Here is a 23,886-nt window from a genome sequence, read left to right as displayed (position 1 = left end):
CACAGGGCCGTATCGCCAACCCCGTGGGTGTTCTATAGTCATACGGTACTATCGCGTTTTATCATTAACGGAGTTTGGACGGTATCTTCATCTTCAGATTGACAGCTTGGTTCCGAATGAAGGTCGTTACTGGCAACTCCAACACAAACCCTTCCGCGCTGGGATTGACTCATGTGATGTAAGGCTATAGTTCGACCATGGGGTTGTACTGTTGATGTTGCAGCTGTTACCGTTGTAGGAGTATTTAATGTTGGCTGTGTTAAGTTATGTGCGTGTCCTTTGGCTGCGGGAATTGGTATTTGATGAAACGAAGAAATTTGAGGAATCATTCTAGATACAGCGGGATTGCCACTGTATCTAGGCCATACATTTTGTGATGAAGGCCGAGGTAGCGTACACTGAGAAATTGAGTTTGAATAAATATGAGGGGTGACATTCTGTAAAAAAAAATATTATGAGAAATATATCGTATATAAATTGTGGATCTAATTGATGATTTACATTATACATGCGCAATACAACAATTGTACAGTGACGCTATATAGCTACGCCGGGTTCCAATTGTGTGTACAAGTGCATGTAAGAGCACTATCTATGGCGCAATATATTTTACTTAACAATTGACTTTGCGCTAAATGTGATATGTTAAAAACGATGGCTTTTAGGATTTAAGCAACAAATTTTGTGATGCTCAGTTAATTTTAAATGGGATACAAGAAAGTCTCCATTGTTATTTGATTGTAAGGGACTTAGGGCAATTGAGAGCTACCGTTAAAGCGCTTTTCTTGCTTTCGTTATTTTAATTTGTTGTTTATGTATGGAAGTCCATCTAAAAATGGCTAGTTTAATAAACCAGTTTCAAGTTTATATAAAAATTACTATATTTTTTTCACCTATAAACTATTCATAAATATTTATTACCTATAGCCAGTTTCTAGTGAAAACATTAGAAATCACCAGTGAATTTATATTTTCTATAGACTTACAATTGGTAATGTTCCACCGCGTAGAGTACAGTAACCAATGCTATGAGACGTATGTAGAGTCATATCTGCTGTTCCAAGTTGGTGTGGTGGTGATGGGCTAATTAAAATACTCCTATTTGGGCTGGTATCAATTGTAGATATATGCTGGCGCCTTCTTATATAATCCACCTAGAAAACAAAAATTAAATTTATTTCAAAGTTGTTGCGAAAGTAGTGCCTTGAGTAGTGGCATCTTACAAAATACAGTATTTAAAGATAAAAATTAAAAGGTATTTTGAAGGCATCTGTGATGTTCGCTGTTATCGAGAAGATTTATTATTAAGAAGTTTTGTCTCCCATATTGTTGCCATGGCCAGGCCTCTGTGTATGTAGCATGGTGCGTCGCCTATGCAGCACTTTGATGTTGCTGCAACTAGTCGATGCCGTAGGTCCAAATACTTTAGTTCCGCTTTGTACAGTAGGAGCTTATTGTTCAAACTCAGCACGTGGGCTCAGTAAACAATAGCATCTGTAAAACTTTTGTTAACCTGCGTTCGTTAAGCCTTTACATGCTGGCACCTGGTAAGACAGCTATGGAAAGTTATCAACGTAGGTTGAAGCCATAAGTTCTGGCTCGACCAGGACTGGCATGTCCGCTGTGTAAAGTGTATATAGTAATGGGCCCGGTACACTGCCCTGCGGGACTCTAGCTCTTACTGGCCGGATGCCCCATTCGCCCTCAACTCTTACATAGAAGGATCTATGCTCCAGCTACAATCGGATGAGACTGCAGCCGTGTAATATTTGTTTTCATACCCTTGTACCTTTGGTTCACTAGCCTGTGACACTGCTCCTGTGTACCATGCCTTCTCCTGAAGCCAAACTGGTGGTCGGGGATCAGATTCTCGGCTTCAAGTATTGTCAGCACACGTCATGGAACAACTCTTTCAATAATTATGGGAGAGTGCCGGCAATAAACTGATAGGTCGATATGATGTCAGATGGTGATGCGGCTTATCAGGCTTAGCGATTAGGATCACTTCAGCGCACTTCCATTGGGTGGGGAAGTGGCTAAGTGACAAGCCGGGGCTTGTAGCTCTTATAGACTCTACGGACAGATAGAGCTATATAGACTCGTTTTGTCATGCTGATCAAGAATCTATATATATAAAACAGTTTGTCCTGACTGACTGATTGGTGATCAACGCACAGCCCAAACAGTAAAGGCTAGGATGCTGAAATTTGGACTCAAGTATCCTTTCATAGTCTAGGTGCCCACTAAGAAGGGATTTTGTAAAACTCGAGCTCCAAAGGGGGGAAAACAGGCTCCAACGTTTGTATGAAAAATCTACAGTTTTCATCTGATTAACTTTAAACTTAGCTTGTATACTCTCAGAACAATTCCAAGAAAAACTGTGTACTTGGTTTTTTGATATTTTTTGGGGCCTAAAATATGGGAGTTTTCCAGTAAAAAAACGTTGGGGCACAAAAGCAAACCGCGTCAACAGCCCACAGCTCACACGGTAAAAGCTAGGATGCTGAAATTTGGGCTCAAGTATCCTATCATGGTGTAGATGCGCACTAAGAAGGGATTTTGGAAAGTTCGAGCTCCAAAGTTTGTTTGAAAAATCCGCATTTTTCAACCGATCGACTTAAAACTTAGTTTCTAAAATCAATTTAAAGAATACAAACAAAACTGCATACTTAGATTTTCGAAATTTGGAGCTTGAATTATTGCGGTTTTAATATTTATTCACTATTTCAAATGAAAAGTGTGTGGTTTAAATTAAGTCCGATCGATTTAAAATTTTAGTAATGTAATCTACGTAACTAAATCTACAACTTTGCATTCAAGGATTTTCAAAATATGTATTTTACAAAAGCAGGCAGAACAAACAATACAAAATATCAAACAGTTGGGGACAACTAAGTATACATACACACACACACACACACACACACACATGCAAGCACCTGTTCGTGTAGTTGCGTGTAAACGATTGAAATAGCCAAAGCAAAATGTGAGACACTAATGTGTAAATGTCCATACATATGTGCAGATCTATGTATCTACATATGTATGTATGTACATTCGTCTTGTACTGACAGAGCAAGAATGTTAATTAATTGAAAATTATATAACATTTTTAAAAGTAATTTTTTCTTTGTTTAGTGTATTTGGCATTAGGGTTTTCATTAATAACTTTATGCAGCAACAACAAATATCAAATAGTTGGGGACATCACATACACACACTCACACACACAACAAGCAACAGTTCGTGTCTATGTGTGCGGTTCTCTACGTACGGTTGAAAAAGTAAAGAGAAACATACATATGTATGTATGTATGTATGCCTGTGTATGAATATAGCATGTATGTACATTCGTATTAATGTATGTATACATTGGGCAATCGAACACAGTTGTTTGATTCTAAAAAAAATAATGCTCTAAAAACAACAACAACTGCAAGCCATTGGCTCGCTCTTCTTCTTTCGTTTTGACCATTTAATGTTAATTGCAAAGGCAAAACGCCAAAAGTTTACAGTTACCGTCGCTAGGCAACGACTGCGTAAGCGATAGTAAAGCAGAAACCGAATAACGGAGCTACGCATATTGTGCTTCGCATTGCGGGCAGATGTATGTATGTATATGATTTGTTCTTATTGATCTCAATAAATAATTAGATTTTATTATTTAAATAAACTTCGATATTTTGATGGTATCGGAGGCTTCAACTATCGAAAGTTTTACTCTAGCAAATTGAGATGAGAATTGTCAGTGCTTTTTGATCGTGGCTCATCGCTGCACGGCATTGACACGAGTGCCGTGTTTCATATTCCGAGCTTGTGCGTGACCGTATTGACTCAATATGACACGAAAAGACTCAAATGTGAATTTAAAATTAGGATATACCCTTATAATTATTCCCCTTTTTTGCACATAGTCTATCTTAAAACGTTGCGTTATCTCTATATATAAAACAGTTTGTCCTGACTAATTGGTGATCAACGCACAGCCCAAACGGTAAAAGATGAAATTTGGACTCAAGTATTCTTTCATAGTATCCATCATAGTGTAGGAGCACACTAAGAAAGGCTTTTGGAAAATTCGAGCTCCAAAGGGGGGAAAACGAGCTTTAAAAAATATTAGTTATAGTGGTCATGTTCGTTTAACGAAATAGTTTGGCAAGAACAAAAATGTAACGGACTACTGAACAATTTTTTGTCAAGAACAGAAAATGTTCATTTAAATACCTTAAATGCCTTCCTACTGGTAACTTATAAGGTGAAAACATATGGGTAGGTTATAGGTTAAAATAAATACAATGGGAAACATTATATTGAGCCGGGTTAAGACGGGCAATACCTGCTAGTCTCTTATATATATAAAATAGTTTATCCTGACTGATTGGTGATCAACGCACAACCCAAACCGTAAAAGCTAGGAAGCTGAAATTTGGACTCAAGTATCCTTTTATAGTGTAGGTGCCCACTAAGGGATTTATGCAAATTTGAGTTCCAAAGGGGGAAACAGGCTCCAATGTTTGTATGACAAATCTACAATTTTCATCTGATTAATTTCAAACTTAGTTTGTATATTCTCAATTCCAAGAAAATGTTGGGGCACACAACAGCCCAAAGCTCAAATCGCAACATAGTGTAGTTGCGCACTAAGAAGGGATTTTGGAAAATTCTGGCTCCAAATAGCTTCAAAGTTTGTTTGAAAATCTTCAGTTTTTCGCCGATGAACGATGAAAATTTTGTGATCTATAAGAAAATACAAATAAAACTGCACATTTGGTTTTTTGAAATAGGTCTTGGGGTTTGAATTATTGGATTATTATTTTAATATTTCTTCACTATTTATTCTCTGTACATGAAATGTACAAGAGTATATTAGGTTTGCGGCAGGTGAAAAATGTAACAGACAGAAGGAGGCGTGGCAGACCCCACAAAGTATATATATTCTTGATCAGGATGACAAATCGAGTCGATATAGCCATGTCCGTCCGTCTGTCAGTCCATCTGTCTGTATGAACGCAAGTACAAGAGCAAGAATAACCAAACTTGGTATCCAGATTCTCCTATGTTCGAGAAAGGAAGAGTTTGTTAATTTTTTCCGATGCACCCCCCCACTCGCCCGCAATTTGTGTTTTCCCATAGCTCCCGTAATTATTAGAATTTTGGTAGTCACATCCAGTTAGTGATTGTGTGTCCATATGCCAAGTTTCACAATGATAGGTTAATTATGAAGAAAGTTATAGCCATAAATATAACCTTTCGCGAAGCTCTGCCCGAAGCTGTAGTTGTTAATGCTTGTAATGCAGACATACATATGTACAAGTACACAAACACGCATACACGATTCAGATGTAAATTTATGCTGTTGAAATTGTACATAAACACTTATGTATGCATGCATGCCTTGAATATTTTATAATTAATTTTATTTTGTTTTTTGTGGGTTGGTACAGGATATTTAAGAGCTGAGCTCGCTCGACTTTACCATTTCTTTTTTGTTTATATTAGGATAGTGAGAAGCCTTTTAACCACCACGTCAGATCTATGTCAACTAACTCTTAATTGCTGCATTAACCAAACAAGTGCTGATGTCGCTGTAAAATGGATTACAAAATGCGATTGATAACAAGAGTGCAAAAAGTAGGTAGAGTTGATATTGACAGCTGTTCTGTGTCTCCTGGTTCGCAGAGTATAGAAAAAAATATGTATAATGTGCTGCTGCTGATTGCAAAGGGGGGAGGGAGGGAAATTCCAAAATATACATTTTCTGCGTATTCACACAAGGCATCTTGGACTAAAAGTTGGTGGCCCTAGGTCTTATAGTCTCCGAGATATAGGCGATTATACGAATGGAAAATCGGGAAAACACCCATAGGGGGGGAAGTGGGGGGAAAATCAAAAAAATAAAACATACTCGTATAGAATACACACATAAGGCATCTTTGTGCAAAATTTGGTGTCTCTATCTCTTATAGTCTCTGAGATCTAGGTGATCATACGGACGGACAGACGGACGGACGGACAGACGGACAGACAGGGCTAAATCGACTCGTCTTGTCATGCTGATCAAGAACATATAACTCTGTGGGGTCTGCCACGCCTCCTTCTGCCTGTTACATTTTTCAGCTCGCGCAAACCTAATATACTCTTGTACATTTCATGTACAGAGTATAAAAATTTTTAAAATAAAATATTATTTACCTGATCATCGGAGTCAATTGTTTCCGGTACAACGTCCGGATTTTTCTCATCACTTTCATCCAAGTCTTTACTAGGTGAACTCTTATCACTAGTACCTGGTGAGCCCTCTCTAGACATGTTTTCGCTCGATAGTTCCTTACGTCGCCGCCTTGATGTGGCTGTGCATGGTATACGCAATGCAAGTATTATAGCTAATGTTGCTACTAGTACTGCTAGAGTTAATCCAATTGTAAGCGATATGACTGGTGAAAATAAAAGTTCCGCCCGTGGGTTATTAGCTGAAATATTGGTAGCAAATTATAAATATTTATTTACTGATGAAATACCTATATACTATATATGTAAATGTACTAAAAAACATATTTTAATATAAGAGCATACATTGAAGTCGTAATGGTTATTATTATTATCATTAACTAGTTCGTACTTTGAAAGCTGTTTTGACTGGTCGTGTGCGAATGCTTCAAAACAGCACGTACTTATTATGATAGACATCCACCACAGCCAAAGCCGCCGCTCTTGGACTAAAAATCAACTCTCGTAAAACTAAATGTCTACACATTAACGCAAGATCAAGCCAATGGTTCATTATTGGGAGCGGAGTGTTGACGAAGTCTCCTCATTTAATTATATGGTTACTGAATCTGGAGGGTCCGAAGAAGATATTGCTGCCAAGTTAAATAAGGCAAGAAAGGCGTTAGGGAGCTTGAAAAGATCTAACGAACACACACAAACAACGAAATTGCGAATCAATACATATATATAAAAGTAGAGACATGTTTTGGTACAGTGTCATTTTCATCAGAACCGTATCTCTACGTATTTATATGCGTGTACGTATGCAGCACAAAGTTGATCCAAAGCAACAACAACAGCTGCGGGCAGAGCTTGGGCAGAGATTAGGGGAACCTGGATACCAAGTTGGTAATCCTAGCTCTTGTACCTTCTGAGATCCTTGCACACATACAGACAGATGGACAGGCAGACGGACATGGCTATATTGATTCGTCTTGTCATCGTGATCAAGAATATATATACTTTTGGCCCAACACGATAAGCAACACGTCAATAAAGCAATTGACAAATCAAAAGCCTGTTACTGTTACCATCAGAAACCGACGATGGAGATCGATTGGGCTTATCTTGCACAGAAGCCACAGTGATATAAACCGAGCTGCATTAGAAGTAGAAGAAGAGAAGAGAACTGGTCTTGCTGAATTGGATACCATTGGAACGCCATGGGCCCAATTATGCTCCCAAGTGGAGTGAATAAAAGGATTTATACTGATTACAGAATCCCATAAGGATATCTTCCAAACCGAGGGTATAAAAGGGAAAACATTCCAATAACGATAGCGACTTGAAGTTGGGACCAAAACGAACAGATAAATTTACAAAACAACAAAAACAAAGACGCATTAGACAATAATAGGTGAGACAAGGCTAGCGTTTTCCAGAAGCAGAGCAGAGTTCCCAAATAAAAAGGACCAACGCTACCACCATCGGTCCAAACCCAAGAAGTGCGAACTCCAGCCTCAAGCCAGGTAGCAATGCACACTCAGAGATCCCCACGGCAGGAGCTAATATACAAAATGCGAGTACTAGCAGAAGACGCGCTGGCAAAGTGCAAACCTTTATTGAGGAAATCCATTGGAATTAAGTGAGGGCACCTACACTATAAAATGATACTTGAGTCCAAAGTTCAGCTTTCTAGCTTTTACCGTTTGGGCTTTGGGTTGATCACCAATCAGTCAGTCAGTCAGGACAAACTGTTTGATATATATGGAGATAACGAACGTTTTAAGATAGACTATGTGCAAAAAAGGGGAATAATTATAAGATTTTAAATTCACATTTGTGTCTATTCAAAAAGAAAAATGCACTGACAATGCCCATCTCAATTTGCTAGAGCATAACTATCAATAGTTCTATCGAAGTTTGAATGCAATTAACAGGTAAATCTTCTGATAATTAATTATAATTTATTGAGATCAATTAGAAAAAATTATTTACATACATCTGCCCGCAATGCGAAGCAGAATATGCGTAGCTCCGTTATTCGGTTTCTGCTTTATTATCGCTTACTCTGTCGTTGCCTAGCGACGGCAACTGTAAACTTTTAGAATTTTGTTTTTGCAATCAATTTTTAAAAATTTTAAAAGGCGTAGATGATCAAAAAATATGAACGAAAGAATCAGAGCGTGCCAATGACTTTCAGTTGCCGTTGTTGCTTTTCGTTTTAAAAATTTCATTTATAATTTAAAACCATAGAAAACTATTTATTACAATTAAAAAACAGTGTTCGATGTCCCACTGTATATATACAAACAGTAGCAGGTATTGCCCGTCTTAACCCGGCTCAATATAATGTTTCCAATTGTATTTATTTTGTGTGTGCATAACCTACCCATATGTTTTCACCTTATAAGTTACCAGTAGGAAGGCATTTAAGGTATTTAAATGAACATTTTCTGTTCTTGACAAAAAATTGTTCAGTAGTCCGTTACATTTTTGTTCTTGCCAAACTATTTCGTTAAACGAACATGACCACTATAACTAATATTTTTTAAAGCTCGTTTTCCCCCCTTTGGAGCTCGAATTTTCCAAAAGCCTTTCTTAGTGTGCTCCTACACTATGATGGATACTATGAAAGAATACTTGAGTCCAAATTTCATCTTTTACCGTTTGGGCTGTGCGTTGATCACCAATTAGTCAGGACAAACTGTTTTATATATAGAGAACACGCAACGTTTTAAGATAGACTATGTGCAAAAAAGGGGAATAATTATAAGGGTATATCCTAATTTTAAATTCACATTTGAGTCTTTTCGTGTCATATTGAGTCAATACGGTCACGCACAAGCTCGGAATATGAAACACGGCACTCGTGTCAATGCCGTGCAGCGATGAGCCACGATCAAAAAACACTGACAATTCTCATCTCAATTTGCTAGAGTACAACTTTCGATAGTTGAAGCCACCGATACCATCAAAATATCGAAGTTTGAATGCAATAAGCAGAATATTTAAATAATAAAATCTAAATTTTTATTGAGATCAATAAGAACAAATCATATATGTATGTACATACATACATCTGCCCGCAATGCGAAGCAGAATATGCGTAGCTCCGTTATTCGGTTTCTGCTTTACTATCGCTTACGCAGTCGTTGCCTAGCGACGGTAACTGTAAACTTTTGGCGTTTTGCCTTTGCTATTAACATTAAATGGTCAAAACGAAAGAAGAAGAGCGAGCCAATGACTTGCAGTTGTTGTTGTTTTTAGAGCATTAGTTTTTTTACAATCAAACAACTGTGTTCGATTGCCCAATGTATACATTAATACGAATGTACATACATGCTATATTCATACACAGGCATACATACATCTCTATATATATAAAACAGTTTGTCCTGACTGACTGACCGACTGACTGACTGATTGGCAAACAACGCACAGCCCAAACGGTAAGAGCTAGGAAGCTGAAATTCGGACGCAAGATCCCTCTTATAGTGAAAGTGAGCACTAAGAAGGGGTTTCGGAAAATTCGAGCTCCAAAGGGGGGAAAACGAGCTCCAACGTTTGTATGAAAAATCTACAATTTTCATCCGATTAACTTCAAACTTAATTTGTATACTCTCAGAACAAGAAAAACTGTATACTTGGATTTTCAATATTTTTCCTGCGGCCTGAATAATAATGATTTCCGGTGGAAAATTCGGTAAACGAAAAGCTATCTGCAATCAACGCACAGCCCAAACGGTAAGAGCTAGGAGGCTGAAAATTGGACACATGTTGTCTTCAGTGGTGTAGGTGAGCACTAAGAAGCGGTTTTGGATAATTCTAACGCCAAAGGGGAGAAAACGGGCTCCAACGTTTGTATGAAAAATCTACAATTTTCATCCAATTAACTTCAAACTTAGTTTGTATACTCTCAAAAAGAATACAAGAAAAACTGTATACTTGGTTTTTCACCATTTTTCCTGGGGCATGAAAAAAGGGGGGTTTTCCGTGGAAAAATTTAAACACAATCAACACCCCACAGCCCAAACGGTAAAAGCTAGGAAACTGAAATTTGGGCTCAAGTATCCTATAATGGTGTAGATGCGCACTAAGAAGGGATTTTGGAAAATTCGAGCTTCAAAGGGGGGAAAAGTAGCTCCAAATTTTGTTTGAAAAATCCGCATTTTTCAACCGATCGACTTAAAACTTAGTTTCTAAAATCAATTAAAGAATACAAACAAAACTGCATACTTAGATTTTCGAAATTTGGAGCTTGAATTATTGGGGTTTTAATATTTATTCACTATTTCAAATGAAAAGTTTGTGTTATAAATTAAGTCCGATCGATTTAAAATTTGGGTAATGTAATCTACGTAACTAAATCTACAACTTTGCATTCAAGGATTTTCAAAATATGCATTTTACAAAAGCAGGCAGAACAAACAATACAAAATATCAAACAGTTGGGGACAACTAAGTATACATAGACACACACACATGCAAGCAGCTGTTCGTGTAGTTGCGTGCAAACGATTGAAATAGTCAAAGCAAAATGTGAGACACTAATGTGTGAATGTCCATAGATACATATGTATGTGCTCATCTATGTATGTACATATGTATCTACATATGTATGTATGTGCATTCGTCTTGCACTGACAGAGCAAGAAATGTTAATTAATTGAAAATTATATAACATTTTTAAAAGTAATTTTTCCAAATGCACTAACTTGGCATTAGGGTTTTCATTAATAACTTTATGCAGCAACAACAAATATCAAATAGTTGGGGACATGACATACACACACTCACACACACAACAAGCAACAGTTCGTGTCTATGTGTGCGGTTCTCTACGTACGGTTGAAAAGGTAAAGAGAAACATACATACATATGTATGTACTAGCAGGTATTGCCCGTCTTAGCCCGGCTCAATATAATGTTTCCAATTGTATTTATTTTGTGTGTGCATAACCTACCCATATGTTTTCACCTTATAAGTTACCAGTAGGAAGGCATTTAGTAGGTATCTAATCTTTAATTGATTTTAGAAACTAAGTTTTAAGTCGATCGGTTGAAAAATGCGGATTTTTCAAACAAACTTTGGAGCTCGTTTTCCCCCCTTTGGAGCTCGAATTTTCCAAAAACCCTTCTTAGTGAGCACCTACATTATGACAGGATACTTGAGCCTAAATTTCAGTTTCCGTACTTTTACCGTTTGGGCTGTGGGGTGTTGATTGTGTTTCAATTTTTCCACGGAAAACTCCCCATTTTTCATGACCCCGGGAAAATGGTGAAAAACCAAGTATACAGTGTATCTTGTATTCTTTTTGAGAGTAAACAAACTAAGTTTGAAGTTAATTGGATGAAAATTGTAGATTTTTCATACAAAAGTTGGAGCCCGTTTTCCCCCCTTTGGCGTTCGAATTTTCCGAAACCCCTTCTTAGTGCTCACTTTCACTATAAGAGGGATCTTGTGTCCAAATTTCAGCTTCCTAGCTCTTACCGTTTGGGCTGTGCGTTGATTGCCAATCAGTCAGTCAGTCGGTCAGTCAGTCAGGACAAACTGTTTTATATATAGAGAGATATGTATACATACTATATGTGTGTACATAAATACATATGTACATATGAATGCATGGGTTTTGTTTTGTTTCTCTTTACTGTTTTAACCGTACGAAGGGAACCATGTATGTGTAGTCCGTCAAGGGCGTACGGAGCATTTTCCGAAGAGGGACCAAAAAATTAAAATTTTTGTTGAATAATGCGCGATGCGTTTAAATAATAGCTTATGCCACTTCGTACATTTCACTTCGTAGTTTAAGAGAATTAAATTCAATTAGATATTAAGAATGTTTTGAAGTTTAGATTTAAGTAAACAAAAATGAACTGTTTGCACATATACGTAATTGTTAGGCGCTGTCTGTACAGCTGTAAGCTTTACTTACATATGTATGTTGCTCTCTGGCTCTATCTCTCGCGAGCATAAGCGATGTAATAAACTCACTTAGAATTTGAAGATCAGACTGTGCAGTTCGCTTTTCTTTGTAAATTTAATAAATCCCAGTGCGAGCCAAAAACAGTCTGCCATTTGTGATATACTCACTTCACTTGGAAGTGAACAAACTCTGGACCCTCGCTTTTGCCATACCGGCAAGTTTCCAGCTTTAGCTGGACACACATATGATTAATAAAACAAGATAGAACGCTACAGTCGAGCAAGCCCCACAGTAAAATAGCCTGTACTCTCCACAAAAAAGAAAAATTAAAAAAAAAAATTAAAAAAATTAAATTATTAAAAAAAATAAATTAATTAATTAAATTAAATTAGAATACATGTTTATGTTCAGTTTTAACAGAAACATTTACATCACGTACCTATGCGTGTTTATATGCGTGTATGTATGCAGCACAAAGTTGAACCAAAGCAGCAACATCAACAACATCTGCGGGCAGCGCTGCCGACAGAGCTGCAGGCAGCGCATGAGCAGCGATTTTACTTATGGCTATAACTTTCTTCAGAATTGACCTATCATGATGAAACTTGGCACACGGACACATAAGCTCTAACTGGATGTAACTACCAAAATTGCAAGAATTACGGAAGTTATAAGAAAAAACACGAATTGCGGGGCAGTGGGGGGTGCATCAAAATAAAAAAACAATCTTGACCTGCTAGGGCTTAGGGAACCTGGATACCAAGTTTGGTAATTCTAGCTCTTATACCTTCTGAGATCCTTGCGCTCATACAGACGGACGGACGGACAGACGGACGGGCGGACATGGCTATATCGACTCGGCTTGTCACCCTGATCAAGAATATATATACTTTGTGGGATCTGCCACGCCTCCTTCTGTGTGTTACATACATGCGCACAAAACTAGTATAGCCTTTCACCCTTTGGGTACAGGCTATAAAAACTTCAACAAATTTAACTCAGTTCCTTTTAAGGCGAAATATTGCGCCATAATAATAAATGTGTGATCGACTTCATACAGCGAAATTTTTTCTAGAGGCAACGGCCTCCTGGCCCCTTGCCTACGCCCTTGTAGTCCGTTTTCATAAAGTGTTCGTTAATTTTTGTGTTATTTTTAGTGGCTCTAGTTATGTTGTACTTGTATGTACTACAAATTTGGAGACTATAAAAAAAAAATATTACAACATATCGTATGAAAAACAAGTAAAAAAGCTGAAGCCGGGTGTCCCGACTTTTAAATTCTCTGTACATATGGTCACAACAATTATAAAAATTAAAAAAATTAAGAGAATTAAAAAAAAATATTGATCGATTTTACCTCTCTCGGTATTCACGTAAAGGGTGTATACTTGTAATTGCACATTTACAAAGCAATTGCGTCTATGTGAATGTATGTATGTCTATTCGTATATTTTTGTCTGTGTAAGCATGTTTGCAGTCAACTAAAGCACCACCATCAACAACAGCTGCGGGCAGTGCTTGAGCAGCAAAGAAGAAGAAGTTCTGTTGAGAGAGTCAGTCGTGTTTTTTGTGCGCTCCTTAACTTTATTATTTTTCCCGATGAATCTTGCCTTATATCAGCCTAATTTGTAGAAAATTGTTGCCTAAGCGGTAAGCCCGAGCTTTGTGTTTTGTGTTATCAGTTGTGCACTACACTTTTGTGTTTTATATTCATTTTAATTAAGCAGCGTCACGGCTGTTTTTGATGCTTGTGCACTTTTTTTCTACGTTCGTTTTCGTGCTCCCTTTCTTTAACACAAGTGAGTGTGTGTGTTTGCTTGTGCTTTATTCTTTTTGTTCATCGCGCCTACGCACTTTGTTGTGTTTCGCTCTCTAACATATCTTGTGCTAGAGCTTTTGCTTTTGCTGCTGCCAGCAAGTCTGTCTGTTTATCTTGTACTTTACACCGTTTTTAGCCACAGTGCGAATTTAATATTTGTTTTGCACTATTAAGGATGCTTATGATGTTGCTCAACCGCAGTATATTAGCTGCTAGTTGTGTGACAAGATGATGCATATTAAGTGTGCAGGGCTTATCGGTCGTGACCACGATAAGGCCAAAAATGGTTGCGGCGGCTTGCAATGGTCATGCCCGGTTTGTATTGATATGCAATTTGACTTTTCACGTATGTATAACAGCGTGAAAAAACCAATTTGTAAAATTGCACAAGATTTCAAAAAAACTTGCCAGCGATTTCGATTTGGGTGTTGACTTGCTAAGCAAGTATAAATTTGAGTCTCCAGCAACCTGGCTCAACCTTGCCACATTTGATCCTCCAAGCAACTTCTCATTATGATATTTGTTTTCCAGTTCTATCTCAGTCAGCTTCCCCTAATATATTTGATGGCTCCCCCCTGCCTTCTCCAATTGAAGTTTCATCGACGCAATCAAAAAGCAGTCTTGAGTACTGCTTCAAAAAGGTCCGCATGCGTTTCAGACTTACCGTCTAAAGTGGCGGAGGTTGCAGCTACTACTCCCAATCCTCCTACTCTTAATGTCGTGGCCCCTCAGAAACAAGTGTTTGTATCGAGGTTATCCGCTGATACGACTTGCGAATCCATTACAACTTATATAGCTAGCAAAACTTTTGCTAGTGTTTCAATTTCTAAATTGAATTTTTCTGAACCTCGCTAAATAGCGTCGTTCAAAATTAGCGTCTCCGTTAAACCCATTATTTGTGACCCTAAATTTTGGCCTCCTCATATGATTGTTCATGAGTTCAAACAAAGAAAAAGAACTCTACCAGCTCCTGTTCACGTTCCGCTTACTCTACATTACCAAAATGTTGGAGGTCTTTTATCTAAGCTTAAAAACTTATTTAAAGACAGCATAGCTTTCGAATCTGACATTATTTCATTTTCGGAAACATGGTTAAATGACTCTGTTTTTGATTATGAAATTCTGTCAAATATCTTTACCATTTATAGGCGTGATCGCCCAAATCGTTGTGGTGGTGGTGTACTGATCGCAGTCAAATCCACCCTTCGATCAGAACTTGTTTATGTAATTCTACTTTCACATGCTGTATTTATCACTTGCTCTTATATTCCTCCTTCTGCTGATCTGTTTATATGCACCATATAAATTTTATCAGCGAAGTCTCTTCTTCTCTCTTTACGGGATAATGATGGTGATTTCAATCTGCCAAATATTCCCAGGGCTTTTTTCAATGGCTCTAATCACCTTATTCCCTCATCACATCATGACTTTCTTGATTCTCTCTTTGAATTGTCTTTGGTTCAAATTAATTCAATTTTTATTAACCTAAATAGACTGATTGACCTTATTTTTGTAAACGAAGGCACAGATGCTGTAATCTCTAGCTCTTCACCTCTATCTATTCCCGAAGATCCGTATCACCCTACTATTGAAATCTCGATTTCTCAATACGAAGCTAAAGTCTCTCCCTCATTGACTCATAAAAGTTCACGCCATTGTTTTCGGAAAGGCGATTTTAATAAGCTCAACAGATTAATATCAGAAACTGATTGGTCATTTCCATACGAATCCGTTGACATTGAAATCGCGTCTACTTTTTTCTATGAGACCATTTTCTCCCTTTTCGATGTCTGCATTCCCTATAGCGTTGTACCATCTTCTTCAATTAAGCCTTCTTGGTTTAATTGGCAACTTTCCACTTTAAAGAATAGGAAATCTAGGTATTTTAAAAAGTTCAAGCAAACTGGATCTTGTTTGGACTTTTCAAAATACTCTACAAACTGGATCTTGTTTGGACTTTTCAAAATACTCTATAGCCAAATCAAACTTCCTTCTTCTCAATTCTCAGTGTTACACTGTGTATCTTAAGCGCTGTAAAGCTTAAGTTTTTCAAGACCCTAAGCAGTTTTACAATTTTGTGAACTGCAAACGTAAGTCGTCAGCTCTGCCTTCTTCTTTTTTTCTTCATAGTGAAAATGCAAGCAATGATTCGGCTATCGTTGACATCAAATTTTCTGGAATTTACATCATTGATAAATGATGCATTCCTAGCTAAAATGTAAACTGATGTTATTTATACTGGCTTCAGTAAGGCTGATTCAGTGAATCAGCTAAAATGCAAACTGATGTTATTTATACTGACTTCAGTTAGGCTGATTCAGTGAATCACGACTTACTCCTGTTGAAGCTTGATCGTATTGGGTTTCCTTCAAATTTTTTGCTTTGGATTTCGTCCTGTCTTAAAAATAGGACCCAGAGAGTACTACTCAGATCGCATATCTCTCAACCTGTTCGTGTTACTTCGGGTGTACCTCAAGGTAGTCATCTAGGCCCATTGTCATGCTGATCAAGAATATATATACTTTGTAAGGTCTGCCACGCCTTCTTCTGCCTGTTACATTTTTCACCTCCCGCAAAACCTAATATACTCTTGTACATTTCATGTACAGAGTATATTTTTAGTGGCTCTAGTTATGTTGTACTTGTATGTACTACAAATTTGGAGACTATAAAAAAAAAATATTACAACATATCGTATGAAAAACAAGTAAAAAAGCTGAAGCCGGGTGTCCCGACTTTTAAATTCTCTGTACATATGGTCACAACAATTATAAAAATTAAAAAAATTAAGAGAATTAAAAAAAAATATTGATCGATTTTACCTCTCTCGGTATTCACGTAAAGGGTGTATACTTGTAATTGCACATTTACAAAGCAATTGCGTCTATGTGAATGTATGTATGTCTATTCGTATATTTTTGTCTGTGTAAGCATGTTTGCAGTCAACTAAAGCACCACCATCAACAACAGCTGCGGGCAGTGCTTGAGCAGCAAAGAAGAAGAAGTTCTGTTGAGAGAGTCAGTCGTGTTTTTTGTGCGCTCCTTAACTTTATTATTTTTCCCGATGAATCTTGCCTTATATCAGCCTAATTTGTAGAAAATTGTTGCCTAAGCGGTAAGCCCGAGCTTTGTGTTTTGTGTTATCAGTTGTGCACTACACTTTTGTGTTTTATATTCATTTTAATTAAGCAGCGTCACGGCTGTTTTTGATGCTTGTGCACTTTTTTTCTACGTTCGTTTTCGTGCTCCCTTTCTTTAACACAAGTGAGTGTGTGTGTTTGCTTGTGCTTTATTCTTTTTGTTCATCGCGCCTACGCACTTTGTTGTGTTTCGCTCTCTAACATATCTTGTGCTAGAGCTTTTGCTTTTGCTGCTGCCAGCAAGTCTGTCTGTTTATCTTGTACTTTACACCGTTTTTAGCCACAGTGCGAATTTAATATTTGTTTTGCACTATTAAGGATGCTTATGATGTTGCTCAACCGCAGTATATTAGCTGCTAGTTGTGTGACAAGATGATGCATATTAAGTGTGCAGGGCTTATCGGTCGTGACCACGATAAGGCCAAAAATGGTTGCGGCGGCTTGCAATGGTCATGCCCGGTTTGTATTGATATGCAATTTGACTTTTCACGTATGTATAACAGCGTGAAAAAACCAATTTGTAAAATTGCACAAGATTTCAAAAAAACTTGCCAGCGATTTCGATTTGGGTGTTGACTTGCTAAGCAAGTATAAATTTGAGTCTCCAGCAACCTGGCTCAACCTTGCCACATTTGATCCTCCAAGCAACTTCTCATTATGATATTTGTTTTCCAGTTCTATCTCAGTCAGCTTCCCCTAATATATTTGATGGCTCCCCCCTGCCTTCTCCAATTGAAGTTTCATCGACGCAATCAAAAAGCAGTCTTGAGTACTGCTTCAAAAAGGTCCGCATGCGTTTCAGACTTACCGTCTAAAGTGGCGGAGGTTGCAGCTACTACTCCCAATCCTCCTACTCTTAATGTCGTGGCCCCTCAGAAACAAGTGTTTGTATCGAGGTTATCCGCTGATACGACTTGCGAATCCATTACAACTTATATAGCTAGCAAAACTTTTGCTAGTGTTTCAATTTCTAAATTGAATTTTTCTGAACCTCGCTAAATAGCGTCGTTCAAAATTAGCGTCTCCGTTAAACCCATTATTTGTGACCCTAAATTTTGGCCTCCTCATATGATTGTTCATGAGTTCAAACAAAGAAAAAGAACTCTACCAGCTCCTGTTCACGTTCCGCTTACTCTACATTACCAAAATGTTGGAGGTCTTTTATCTAAGCTTAAAAACTTATTTAAAGACAGCATAGCTTTCGAATCTGACATTATTTCATTTTCGGAAACATGGTTAAATGACTCTGTTTTTGATTATGAAATTCTGTCAAATATCTTTACCATTTATAGGCGTGATCGCCCAAATCGTTGTGGTGGTGGTGTACTGATCGCAGTCAAATCCACCCTTCGATCAGAACTTGTTTATGTAATTCTACTTTCACATGCTGTATTTATCACTTGCTCTTATATTCCTCCTTCTGCTGATCTGTTTATATGCACCATATAAATTTTATCAGCGAAGTCTCTTCTTCTCTCTTTACGGGATAATGATGGTGATTTCAATCTGCCAAATATTCCCAGGGCTTTTTTCAATGGCTCTAATCACCTTATTCCCTCATCACATCATGACTTTCTTGATTCTCTCTTTGAATTGTCTTTGGTTCAAATTAATTCAATTTTTATTAACCTAAATAGACTGATTGACCTTATTTTTGTAAACGAAGGCACAGATGCTGTAATCTCTAGCTCTTCACCTCTATCTATTCCCGAAGATCCGTATCACCCTACTATTGAAATCTCGATTTCTCAATACGAAGCTAAAGTCTCTCCCTCATTGACTCATAAAAGTTCACGCCATTGTTTTCGGAAAGGCGATTTTAATAAGCTCAACAGATTAATATCAGAAACTGATTGGTCATTTCCATACGAATCCGTTGACATTGAAATCGCGTCTACTTTTTTCTATGAGACCATTTTCTCCCTTTTCGATGTCTGCATTCCCTATAGCGTTGTACCATCTTCTTCAATTAAGCCTTCTTGGTTTAATTGGCAACTTTCCACTTTAAAGAATAGGAAATCTAGGTATTTTAAAAAGTTCAAGCAAACTGGATCTTGTTTGGACTTTTCAAAATACTCTACAAACTGGATCTTGTTTGGACTTTTCAAAATACTCTATAGCCAAATCAAACTTCCTTCTTCTCAATTCTCAGTGTTACACTGTGTATCTTAAGCGCTGTAAAGCTTAAGTTTTTCAAGACCCTAAGCAGTTTTACAATTTTGTGAACTGCAAACGTAAGTCGTCAGCTCTGCCTTCTTCTTTTTTTCTTCATAGTGAAAATGCAAGCAATGATTCGGCTATCGTTGACATCAAATTTTCTGGAATTTACATCATTGATAAATGATGCATTCCTAGCTAAAATGTAAACTGATGTTATTTATACTGGCTTCAGTAAGGCTGATTCAGTGAATCAGCTAAAATGCAAACTGATGTTATTTATACTGACTTCAGTTAGGCTGATTCAGTGAATCACGACTTACTCCTGTTGAAGCTTGATCGTATTGGGTTTCCTTCAAATTTTTTGCTTTGGATTTCGTCCTGTCTTAAAAATAGGACCCAGAGAGTACTACTCAGATCGCATATCTCTCAACCTGTTCGTGTTACTTCGGGTGTACCTCAAGGTAGTCATCTAGGCCCATTGTCATGCTGATCAAGAATATATATACTTTGTAAGGTCTGCCACGCCTTCTTCTGCCTGTTACATTTTTCACCTCCCGCAAAACCTAATATACTCTTGTACATTTCATGTACAGAGTATAATAACGAAAAAAAAGTTGTTAATGAAAACCCTAATGCCAAATGTACTAAACAAAGAAAAAATTACTTTTGAAAATGTTAAATTGTTTTTAATCAATTAAAATAGTTGTATCTTTCCCTGTTCACTGACAGGGTCATACATATGTACTTACATGTGTACATTTTGCTTTGGCTATTCCAATCAGTTGCACGCAACTACACGAACATCTGCTTGTATGTGTGTGTGTGTGTGAATGTATACTTAGTTTTCCCAACTGTTTGATATTTTATATTGTTTGTTCTGCCTGCATTTGTAAAGCCAAAATCTTATTTCAATATTTTAAAAATCGTTGACTGCAAAGTTGTAGATTTAATTACGTACTTTGTATTTCCCAAATTTGAAATGGATCGGGGAAAATCTTTAACAAAAACTTTTTATTTAAAAACAAGTAAAAAAGCTAAAGTCGGGTGTCCCGACTTTGAAATACTCTGTACATATGTTTACAATAATTATAGAAAATAAAAAAATTAAGAAAATAAAAAAAAAAATTTGATCGATTTTACCTCTCTCGGTATTCGAACTCACGTAAAGGGTGTATAATTGCACATTTACATAGCAATTGCGTCTGTGTGAGTGTATGTATGCCCTTGCGCATCTATTCGTGTCTGTGTAAGCATTTTCGCAGTCAACCAAACAGCAACATCAACAACAGCCGCGGGCAGCGCTTGAGCAGCGCTGCAGCAGCGCTGCATCAGCAAATATATTTATGGCTATAACTTCTTGGTAAATCGGTCTATCATAATGAAATTTGGCATACGGACACATAATAACTAACTGGGGGTATTTCCAAAATTTTAGTTCGAAATTCCAAGAATTACGGGAGTTACGATTTGCGGGGTAGAGGGGGGAGGGAGGGGAATTCCAAAATATACATTTTCTGCGTATTCACATAAGGCATCTGGGACTAAAATTTGGTGTTCCTAGGTCTTATAGTCTCCGAGATATAGGCGATTATACGAATGGAAAATCGGGAAAACCCCCATAGGGGGGAAGTGGGGGGGAAAATCAAAAAAATAAAACATACTCGTATAGAATACACACATAACGCATCTTCGTGCAAAATTTGGTGTCTCTATCTCTTATAGTCTCTGAGATCCAGGTGTTCATACGGACGGACAGACGGACAGACAGACAGACAGGGCTAGATCGACTCGTCTCGTCATGCTGATCAAGAATATATATACTTTGTGGGGTCTGCCACGCCTCCTTCTGCCTGTTACATTTTTCAGCTCCCGCAAACCTAATATACTCTTGTACATTTCATGTACAGAGTATAAAAAAAAAATCCAAAAACCGAGTATGATTTTTTTTTGTATTCCTTTGTAGATTATAAAAACCAATTTTAAAGTTCATTGGAAAAATGCGCATTTTTCCTCCACTTGGAGCTCGAATATACTAAAACCCTTTCACCTACACTATGAAAGGATACTTGGGCTCAAATTTCAACTTCCTAGCTCTTACCGCTTGGGCTGTGGAGTGTTGATTGTGTTTCAGTTTTTCCACGGGAAAACCCCCTATTTTGTGCCTATTTTGAATTCTTTCATATAATAAAACAAGTAAAAAAGCTAAAGTCGGGTGTCCCGACTTTGAAATACTCTGTACATATGTTTACAATAATTATAGAAAATAAAAAAAATTAAGAAAATTAAAAAAAAAACAAGAGAGAACGCTACAGTCGAGCAAGCCCGACAGTGTAATACCCTGTACCCAGGTAAACTTCCGTCACTGAGTTATATGCGCCCATAGCAGCAGCAAAAAGAGGAAGAAGAAGAGCGAACTTGCTGCTGCAGTTTGGGGGTTGTACTGGCGAGGATTTGTTTTGCTAAAAACTTTTCTTAGAACTGACCGAATTGAATAAAATTTTATACAACAGTAGACAATTATATATAAATTATGTGTGCAAAGTTTGGTTTAGGTAGCATTTGAAATGTGGACGCTATTGACGAAATTCTGTAGCGGGGGAAGGGGGGGAAAATTAAAAAAAAAAACATAAACTCGTCCTTACTCGGACCTAGGAGAATTTGGATGCCAACTTTGGTTATTCTAGCTTTTATAGTTTCTGAGATCCTCGCGTTCATCCAGACGGACGGACAGACGGACGGACAGACGGACGGACATGTCTAGATCGATTTCTCTCGTCATGCTGATCAAGAATATATATACTTTATGGGGTCGGAGATGCTTCCTTCTATATGTTACATACTTTGCACAAACCTAATATACCCTTTTTACCCTACGGGTACAGGGTATAAAAAAATTTTGATCGATTTTACCTTTCTCGGTATTCGAACTCACGTAAAGGGTGTATAATTGCACATTTACATAGCAATTGCGTCTGTGTGAGTGTATGTATGCCCTTGCGCATCTATTCGTGTCTGTGTAAGCATTTTCGCAGTCAACCAAACAGCAACATCAACAACAGCCGCGGGCAGCGCTTGAGCAGCAAATATATTTATGGCTATAACTTCTTGGTAAATCGGTCTATCATAGTGAAACTTGGCATACGGACACATAATTACTAACTGGGGGTATTTGCAAAATTTTAGTTCGAAATTCCAAGAATTACGGGAGTTAGAGAAAATCGCATTTGCGAAGGAGAGGGGGGAGGGAGGGGGATTCCAAAATATACATTTTCTGCGTATTCACACAAGGCATCTTGGACTAAAATTTGGTGTTCCTAGGTCTTATGGTCTCCGAGATATAGGCGATTATACGAATGGAAAATCGGGAAAACCCCCATAGGGGGGAAGTGGGGGGGAAAATCCAAAAAATAAAACAAACTCGTATAGAATACACACATAAGGCATCTTTGTGCAAAATTTGGTGTCTCTATCTCTTATAGTCTCTGAGATCCAGGTGTTCATACGGACGGACAGACGGACAGTCGGACAGACGGACAGACAGACAGACAGACAGACAGGGCTAGATCGACTCGTCTCGTCATGCTGATCAAGAATATATATACTTTGTGGGGTCTGCCACGCCTCCTTCTGCCTGTTACATTTTTCAGCTCCCGCAAACCTAATATACTTCTGTACATTTCATGTACAGAGTATAAAAATCTTATAAATATACATAAGAATTCAGTATATTAAATAGTACAACTTAAAATAAAATTTAAACAAGTATAATGAATAAGTTATAATGAATGAAAGTCTTAATGGAGTGTTCAAAGGATATGTTGTGTGAAAAAAGATTATAATTAGAACACACGAAGTAAATTAAAGTTAGATCTACAAATAGGAAATCGAAGAGTAGAAATGCATGAGTAAGTCTCAAGGTAACTACCAAGTCTACGATGCTAAGAAGGAAAGGGGAGTCTATATCACCAGAAAGAAGTTTGTGGAGGAGGGTGACTCCTGAATAAATTCTACGGTGATGTAATGATGGTAGGTCTATTACTTTTGATCTAGATCTATATGAAGGCATGCGGCTGTGACTCCTATTTAGACTCCGATGAGCAAACAGTAATACTTGTAGTTGTTTTTGGACAGATTCTGTGTTTATTCGATTTAAAGTAGAATTCCCAAGAGTATAGGAACCAAAATGGGCAGCAGAGCGGTGGAAGGCCATAGAGTTGCATTTAGAAAGGTTAAGCGACAGATGTATGTCGTCGGTATACATCAGGATATTTGAAAAGGATACTACCTGCGGCAAGTTATTTATAGAAAGGACAAACCACAAGGGATCAAGAACTTGGGGCACGCCAGAGATGCGCCAGACGTTAACGACTTTGGACAGTGCATTTTGATATAATACGCGTTGAGTTCTATTACATAAATACAAGGAGTGTTCCAAAGTAAAGAGGACTTGAAAAAAAAAACAGAACAAATGGTTCTTTCGGCAAAATCAATTTATTTTATTCAAAATAGTCTCCTTCTGCTTCAATACAGTGTTTTAGCTCGTTGGCCGGTATGGTCGCCAGTATGCCGGTGCAAGCCTTTTAAATGGCCTCTACGTCTGCATAACGCTTTCCTTTCAAGGGCAAATGCATTT

The 23,886-nt window shown here is 37.6% G+C and overlaps 1 protein-coding gene across 1 annotated transcript in view; it reads right to left on the bottom strand.

Moving 5' to 3' along the window:
• Positions 1-231: 231 nt before the first annotated feature.
• LOC115628083 (hemicentin-2) overlaps positions 232-23,886 on the bottom strand; it is a 291,265-nt gene continuing 267,610 nt past the window's right edge. The window contains exons 14-17 of the mRNA XM_030524060.1: positions 6,193-6,470; positions 987-1,154; positions 369-437; positions 232-283 (exon numbers count right to left, since the gene is read on the bottom strand). Coding sequence (XP_030379920.1) covers positions 260-283; positions 369-437; positions 987-1,154; positions 6,193-6,470 — 539 coding nt within the window. The 3' untranslated portion in view covers positions 232-259. The remainder of the gene's footprint in view (positions 284-368; positions 438-986; positions 1,155-6,192; positions 6,471-23,886) is intronic.

This window comes from Scaptodrosophila lebanonensis, unplaced genomic scaffold, assembly GCF_003285725.1.
Source record: "Scaptodrosophila lebanonensis strain 11010-0011.00,11010-0021.00 unplaced genomic scaffold, SlebRS2 tig00000101-arrow-pilon, whole genome shotgun sequence".
Lineage (NCBI taxonomy): Eukaryota > Metazoa > Arthropoda > Insecta > Diptera > Drosophilidae > Scaptodrosophila > Scaptodrosophila lebanonensis.
This window is presented reverse-complemented; position numbering and strand designations above follow the sequence as displayed.